The sequence below is a fragment of the Fundulus heteroclitus genome, unplaced genomic scaffold (assembly GCF_011125445.2).
Source record: "Fundulus heteroclitus isolate FHET01 unplaced genomic scaffold, MU-UCD_Fhet_4.1 scaffold_56, whole genome shotgun sequence".
Lineage (NCBI taxonomy): Eukaryota > Metazoa > Chordata > Actinopteri > Cyprinodontiformes > Fundulidae > Fundulus > Fundulus heteroclitus.
In genome coordinates, this window is record NW_023396989.1 from 151,702 (window position 1) to 159,921 (window position 8,220).

Genomic DNA, 8,220 nt, shown 5'->3' on the forward strand with positions numbered 1-8,220 from the left:
ACCTCCTTCTCCTACCTCCTTCTCCGACCGTCCTTCTCCTACCTCCTTCCCCTACCTCCTCCTCCTACCTCCTCCTCCTAGCTCAGAAACATGGAGGATGGAGTCAGAGTTGCTGGAATTGAGTCGTTGGGGTTCTGAACCGGGGTCTGGTTCTGGTTCTGGACCGAGGTCTGGTTCTGGTTCTGGACCGGGGTCTGGTTCTGGACCGAGGTCTGGTTCTGGACCGAGGTCTGGTTCTGGTTCTGGACCGGGGTCTGGTTCTGGACCGAGGTCTGGTTCTGGACCGGGGTCTGGTTCTGGACCGAGGTCTGATTCTGGACCGGGGTCTGGTTCTGGACCAAGGTCTGGTTCTGGTCTGGTTCTGGACCGGGGTCTGGTTCTGGTTCTGGACTGGGGTCTGGTTCTGGTCTGGTTCTGGACCAGGATCTGGTTCTGGTCTGGTTCTGGACCGGGTTCTGGTTCTGGACCGGGTTCTGGTTCTGGACCGAGGTCTGGTTCTGGTTCTGGACAGAGGCCAGGTTCTGGTTCTGGTTCTGGACCGGGGTCTGGTTCTGGACCGGGGTCTGGTTCTGGTTCTGGACTGGGGTCTGGTTCTGGTCTGGTTCTGGACCGAGGTCTGGTTCTGGTTCTGGACCAAGGTCTGGTTCTGGTTCTGGACAGAGGCCAGGTTCTGGTTCTGGTTCTGGTTCTGGACAGAGGCCAGGTTCTGGACTGGGGTCTGGTTCTGGTTCTGGACCGGGGTCTGGTTCTGGTCTGGTTCTGGATCGAGGTCTGGTTCTGGTCTGGTTCTGGACCGGGTTCTGGTTCTGGACCGAGGCCAGGTTCTGGTTCTGGACCGGGTTCTGGTTCTGGACCGGGTTCAGAACTCCTACCTGGATGGTCTGAGGCAGGTTAACGACGGACAGGTAGAGCCAGATGCTGAGCTTCAGAGGAAGGATGTCCTGCCAGTGAGGTCTCTCCTGGTTCCTGAAGGGAGACGGGACGTAAACAACCAGAGGAAACAGGGTAACCATGGTGATGATGATGTCATCGGTGTACCTGTCAGCGCGGTCCTGACTGACACACCTGAGCTCCTCAGCAGGTCTGGAACTCAGCTTTTTCTTCTTCTCCTTCTTCTTCCGACTCAGCAGCTCATCCTGGAAATGTAGGTCACACGACGCAGCGATCTGATTGGTTGTTGAGTCCTGCTCCTCACCGATTGGCTGCCTGAGCCTGGCTCAGCCCTAACTGGCTCTCTGAGTTTTGCTGCACACTGATTGGCTGTCTCACCAGCTGCTTTTCCAGGTAGATGGACCAGATGACGGCGTAGTGTCCCACGGTCAGGATGAGGAAGAGCAGGAAGCCCAGCTCTGCGTTGCTCATCTTCCTCACCCGTCTGTAGTAGAAGACGGGCTGCCGCCAGTCAGGAAGTCCGTTCACCAGGATGTCGTCGTACCTGTGAAGACACACCTGTTGAGCTCCACAAAGGCACCTCATTGGCTGCCGGAGACCGGCGAGTCTTACCTGCGCCGCCGTTCCTCGTCTTTCAGGACTTCATAGATGGACACGAGCTGGAGACAAACGGGACAAGCGTGAGCTGCAGCGCCGCCGCTTCAGGACGCAGGTTCTGCTCACCTGTCCGAACCGAGTCTCAGCAGGTTCTGCTCACCTGTCCGAACCGAGTCTCAGCAGGTTCTGCTCACCTGTCGGAACCGAGTCTCAGCAGGTTCTGCTCACCTGTCGGAACCGAGTCTCAGCAGGTTCTGCTCACCTGTCGGAACCGAGTCTCAGCAGGTTCTGCTCACCTGTCGGAACCGAGTCTCAGCAGGTTCTGCTCACCTGTCGGAACTGAGTCTCAGCGTTCTCGTCTTTGTTCTTGTCAGGATGTAGCGAGAGCGAGAGCCGGCGGTACGCCTTCTTGATGTCTGCCGCCGCCGCATCCTGAGGGCCGGACAGGTGGGGGACAGGGGGACAGGTGGGGGACAGGAGGACAGGTGGGGGACAGGTGGGGGACAGGGGGGAACAGGGGGACAGGTGGGGGACAGGAGGGGGACAGGAGGACAGGTGGGGGACAGGTGGACAGGTGGGAGACAGGAGGACAGGTGGGGGACAGGTGGGGGACAGGTGGGGGACAGGGGGACAGGTGGACAGGTGGGAGACAGGAGGACAGGTGGGGGACAGGTGGGGGACAGGTGGGAGACAGGAGGACAGGTGGGGGACAGGTGGGGGACAGGAGGACAGGTGGGGGACAGGTGGGGGACATGAGGACAGGTGGGGGACAGGAGGACAGGTGGGGGACATGAGGGGGACAGGTGGGGGACAGGTGGGGGACAGGAGGACAGGTGGGGGACAGGTGGGAGACAGGAGGACAGGTGGGGGACAGGTGGGGGACAGGAGGACAGGTGGGGGACAGGTGGGGGACATGGGGACAGGTGGGGGACAGGTGGGGGACAGGAGGACAGGTGGGGGACATGAGGGGGACAGGTGGGGGACAGATGAGGGACAGATGAGGGAGACAGAGGTGGACAGGTGGGGGACAGGAGGACATGAGGGGGACAGATGAGGGACAGGGGACAGGTGGGGGACGGGTGGCGGACATGAGGGGGACAGGGGGGAGACAGGTGGGGGACATGAGGACAGGTGGTGGACAGGTGGTGGACAGGTGGGGGACAGGTGGGGGACAGGAGGACAGGTGGTGGACAGGTGGGGGACAGGTGGGGGACAGGAGGACAGGTGGTGGACAGGTGGGAGACAGAGGTGGACAGGAGGGGGACATGTGAGGGACAGATGAGGGACAGGGGGACAGGTGGGGGACGGGTGGCGGACATGAGGGGGACAGGTGGGGGACAGGAGGACAGGTGGTGGACAGGTGGGAGACAGAGGTGGACATGAGGGGGACAGGTGGGGGACAGGGGGACATGTGAGACGACTGAAAGGGTTAGGACATGAACATCTGCTACATCCGGTCCTTTCTGGATCAGAACCACATCCTCCAGACATGGACGGGTCTTCAGGACCGGGTCTTCTGATGTGGTTCTGACCCAGAGCAGGACCCGTGGAGACCCAGATGTCCGGTTCTGCTGGACTCACCACCAGAACCGGACCGGACTTCTGCACTTTTTGACCCAAACGTCCGGCTGCCATCAGGGATATTTTTTATTTCTGCCTTAAATTGTGTAAAATTTTTATATTTAAAACCTTTTGAGGTCAGAGAATAATTTTTAAATTTTAAAACTTAGGCAGGAAGTCCACCAAGTCCACCGGGCCTGGTACTCCATGGCAGGTCCAGCAGCACCAGAACATGCCAAGATACCAGAACCTCAGGATGGAGGTCCATCGTTGCTCCGGTCGTCTTTCAGCCCCAGGTTCTGCAGGTTCTGATGATTCTGGAGCCAGAATCATCAGAACCTGCAGAACCCACAGAGAGTGAAAACCCAGCCTTCAGAACCGCAGAACATCCGGGGAACTCCTGGAGTCCAAACACCTGCAGAGGGTTCCTCAGCCTCCAGCTCAGGGCCGCTGCAGTCCTACAGGACCAGGGTTCTGCAACGGTTCTGTGTCCCTGGTCCAAACCACCGGTTCTGGAGAGCCTGACTGAGCAGCTCAGCAGACCCAGGCCAATTGGACCGGGACACATCTAAAGGTGTCAGTCTGGGTCAGGCGGTACCATCCCGGGGGAGAACCGCGGACCGGACCGACCCCCCAGAAGCTCACAGGGTTCTGGACCCAAGCATCTTCATGGAAAGTTGAGTGGAGGGAAAAAGGTTCCAAAGCGTGGTACCCGGGCCGAGGAGAACCAGAACCGGACCTCTTTTCAGATGAAGGTAAACTTATTTATTCTGGGAACCGGTCCCCGGTTCTGGAGGCAGAGTGAAGCGGACCAGAACCCATGGTGCTTGACTTCCTCTGCTGGTTCTGGTCCACATCAGGAGTTGGTACCGGTCCACTCTGCCAAAGGTACCAAAAGCTGGTCCAGTGACCATGTTGTTGGTCAGATACCGGGCCTGACCAGAACCCTGTAGAACCCTGTAGACTATTGTCCAGAGGAAGATGAAAGACATCAGAACCAACAGTACCCGGACCTCCTGAACCGCTGATCAGAACCACCGGCTGATCTGACGCAGGAATCCATTCTGAAGGAGCCCAGGCCCGGTACCGAGAGCAGAGAACTGACCAGAACTTCTGATCCACTGATCTGAGGCAGCACCCTGAGGTTCTGACCCTGGAGTTTGGGTTCTACTGCAGCAGAAATAAAGGCTGAATTACTGATTCTACAGCCCAACCGGGTCAGAACCTTTTCTGAGCCGGACCTGGACCAGAAATGTCAGTAAAGGCTGTGATCACCTTCCAGGTCCGGTTCTGTTTGGGTTCCATCTTTAAGTTCTGCAGGTTCTGTTAGTTCAGCTCCAACCAGATGGCAGCAGGCCGGCACCCCACCAGAACCAGAACCAGAACCAGAACCCCGCGCGGACGGACTCACCTGGTCCACGTTGAGGAACTGGTAGAAGTTCTGCGGGATCTCCTCCACCAGGTCCAGAAGCTCCAGGTCCGCCTCCCAGGCCCACAGGCGCGGGACCTCCAGAACCAGAACCAGGACCAGGGTCAGAACCAGAGACCCGCTCACACCCGCACACACCCGCATCTCCGTCCGAGGGAATCGGAACCGAACACAGCAGAGGACGTGCGAAACCACAACGGAACCAGGGATCTGGACCGGGACGCCTTGAGAAGCGGCTCCTCCACAGAACCGAGCCCGGAAACAACGACACGTCTTCAGGCGTCCTCTTCGTTGTGTCCGTGGTTCCGAGTCGGTGCTGCCCCCCGCCGGCCCGGAGGACCAGGACCAGAACCCCAGCCTGCCCTGTCCTGGGTTTATGGGTCAGAACCGGTGCGTCGGGAGCGCGCATTGCTGCGTCTTCACGGTAAATAACTCAGAATCACGTCAATGTCGGAACATTCAGTTTAATCGGCAGCTGTTTACTAAATTATAAAATAAAATTAATAAACGAGATCTTCTTACGCTGTTTAGTGTTATTTTAAACACCAAAATAATCTGTATTCTTCCAACTTTTGTCACTGAAGCCTGACAAATAAAAGCCACCACTCAGTATTCTAACACTGAGTATTTATGATTTATTGCTGAAATAAACTGTCTGATAGCAGGAAATAAAAATGAAGACTTCCTGGTAAATCCCGCTGTAATGTAAAATATGACAGATTACTGGATTAAGGACATTTCTACTATACTACATGATATCACACATAACAATTTTTGAGAATTTGGAAACAGTTGCTCTTTATTTCACAAAGTTATGATGGGAGGAGAGAATGGATATTTATTTTTATTTTACAATTTTGTAAAAAGCAGCTGCTGATTAAACTGAATGTTACAACCTGGATGCGATTTGCTGGGGGGAATTTCCCCCCCCCCCCCCTCCCCCTCTGGTCTGAATAGGTAACATTTTTTTATTTTTTTATTCATGTAACAAGGTCGAGTACAAACAGTGAAAAGGATTTCTTTCCTTTTAACAAAAACAAACTCATTCCCTTCCTTCCCCAATCCTAGATTATGTTACAGACCAGTAATAACCCACGTCCTTCCTTCTTACCGTACACAAACATGTGAATAAAAAAGTATATAGACAATTAAAAAAGAGAGAGGAGTAAGAATAACATAAATAAATAAATAGAAAGCACCACAAAAAAAAACTGAGAGGTAAATTTTTCAATGGGTTGAAATGAAGTAAGGAGGAAAAGAAAATGTAATCCAAAGTCAGTTGTCAAAAGTGGACATTTGATTTGTCCTGTAGTGTCTTTAAACTGTAACTAATCATGCAGCCCCAAACTGAAGCTAATCGCCCTCAGATCATATTTCATTTTCTCCAAGTCTAAGTACAGCATGAGTAAAATTAATATTTTTACTAGCATGAGATATTTAAGCCACAGTGAAGCTTTGGGGCACCTGGTGCCTTCCATTCCAACACAATTCTTCTCTGCGCTAATAAAGAGGCAAAGGCAATACTATCCTTAAACTTTTTCTTAATTGTTTGGTCTGTTAATCCAAAAATAGCCAATTCAGGACAAGGTGTCAGTTTCACATTTAGTGCTTCTGCAAGATGTTTGAAAATAGTCGTCCAGTAATCTTGCAGACGGGACAGGACCAAAACATGTGAGTCATGTTTGCTGGTGACATGTGACATCTATTGCATGCGTCTGCAATATTAGGATACATTTTGGAAAGTTTAAAATTGGTGAAATAAATACGGTGGACAACCTTAAATTGTATCAGATTAAGCCTGGAACAGGATGTACTATTATTTACACGAGTTAATGCTCATTAACTCATCATCAATAACCCTACCAAGTTCCTGTTCCCAGTCTTTCTTGATTTTATCAAGAGATGTCTCTTTAAAATGGGATATTAAGGTGTATATTTTGGAGATAAGGCCTTTCTGATTTGTGGGAATGTCCAAAATTAAGTCAATTACTGAGTTAGGTGGGGTATTGGGGAAACAGGAACTATTGGATTTAAAAAAGTTACAAATCTGGAAGTATCGGAATAGGTGAGATTTGGGGAGGTTGAATTTTCCACATAATTCGTTGAAGCTAGCGAAAACATTGTTAATATAAAGGTCACTTAGCTTAACAAGGCCAGATCTCTGCCATAGAGAAAAGGCATTATCAATGCTAGGAGGGAGAAAGAGATGGTTGTTATGTATGGGGCTGTGATTGGACAGTCCTATGAGTCCAAAAGTACGTCTGAATTGGAGCCAAATTTTGGTTACATGTATGTTGGGATGGTTGAAAGGGCAATATTTGTGTAAGTAGAGCTAGGAGTGACGTAGAACAGGATTTGGCTTCTAGTTTACACCAGATTAATTCAGGTTCACGGATCCAGAGAGTCATTTTGTTTATGTTGGCTGCCCAATAATAGAGTCTTAGATCAGGGAGGGACAAACCAAACCTTTGTAAAAGCTCTCTCCTTATTCTGGCAGTCTTGTCTTTCCATATAAAGGATGAAATTAGCCTATTTATAGCACGAAAAAAGGAATTGGGTAAAAAGGTCGGCAAGCATTGGAAAAGATAGAGAAAACGTGGAAGCACGTTCATTTTGATGCAATTTACCCTTCCCGCTATAGTTATATGCAAATTACACCATCGTTCCAGATCTGATTTAAGCTTTTCCATTAGGGGTTGAAAGTTGTTCTTGTAGAGATCTGACATCTTGCAGCAGATTTTCACTCCTAAATATTTAAAGCTGCTTTTAGACACTTTAAATGGAAAGCACCCATCAGGGATCCCAAGGGCTAAGTTATTTACAGGAAAACATTCGCTTTTTGAGAAGTTCAACTTATAGCCGGAAAATGCTCCAAAGCGGTTTAACAATTTAGTTATTTTAGGGATGGTGGTTACTGGATCAGAAATAAAAAATAGTAAATCGTCTGCATACAAGGAAAGTGTATGCTCCAAACCACATCTGCAGATTGCTTTATTAAAACTAGCCGGTTTAAGTGCGATAGATAAAGGTTGGATTGCCACAGCAAACAACAGTGGACTCAGAGGGCGGGTTCCTCGGTTGAGTGTGAAATATTAGGATTTCATCCCGTTAGTGCTTACGGATGCTTTAGGGGAATGAATAGGTAATATTATGCATTTTTAAAAATGTATATAAACTAAGGCTGTCAGTTTTAACGCGTTAAAAACGCGTTAGACCACAACGACGACATTTGTTTTGTCGCCGTTAATTGCGCATCAAACACTGTGGCTGTTTCTCAATTTACGAGAACACGAGTCCGTGCTCGCGTTCTCGTCAAGTCCGATCTGGACTTCACGAGAACGCGAGCACGCAGCACGAATCTCCCAGCTGTAGGACGGAGTCAGAGACGCGGAGGATCATGTCACGCAAAGGATTGTGGGATACCTTGTAGCTCCTTAGCGCCGGTGAGGGACATCACGAGGTTCCTAGGCTAAAGGATCTATGATAGGAAGCATCCTGGCTCCTTTTCCTGCCTCCTTCCAGACTGCACTACTCAAACAGACTGCTGACGTACCTCTGCTCTGGATGAAGAGTCCTGACCCAAAAGACTTGTTCAGAAGCAGCCAGCCATTCATCAGAACCATCTTTATACGGGTCACAACGCCTCGGATCCACTGGGAACAGCAGCCTGACTCTACAGATGTGTCCCATCGATGCAGAACCCAGACCCAACCCACAGGCCCAGCGTCTTCAACAAACACACC

At 51.0% G+C, this 8,220-nt stretch overlaps 1 protein-coding gene across 2 annotated transcripts in view; it reads right to left on the bottom strand.

Annotated features, from left to right (window-relative positions):
- Nucleotides 1-4,780, bottom strand: part of dnajc1 (DnaJ (Hsp40) homolog, subfamily C, member 1) — a 14,705-nt gene extending 9,925 nt beyond the window's left edge. Inside the window, exons 1-6 of one of the 2 annotated variants that reach the window (XM_036133050.1) lie at nt 4,460-4,780; nt 1,819-1,920; nt 1,504-1,550; nt 1,270-1,435; nt 1,066-1,136; nt 873-966 (exon numbers count right to left, since the gene is read on the bottom strand). In XM_036133050.1, coding sequence (XP_035988943.1) covers nt 873-966; nt 1,066-1,136; nt 1,270-1,435; nt 1,504-1,550; nt 1,819-1,920; nt 4,460-4,621 — 642 coding nt within the window. In that variant the 5' untranslated portion in view covers nt 4,622-4,780. Of the gene's footprint in view, nt 1-872; nt 967-1,038; nt 1,137-1,269; nt 1,436-1,503; nt 1,551-1,818; nt 1,921-4,459 lie in introns of both variants that reach the window. The other variant, XM_036133049.1, reaches the window with a different exon arrangement.
- Nucleotides 4,781-8,220: the final 3,440 nt, after the last annotated feature.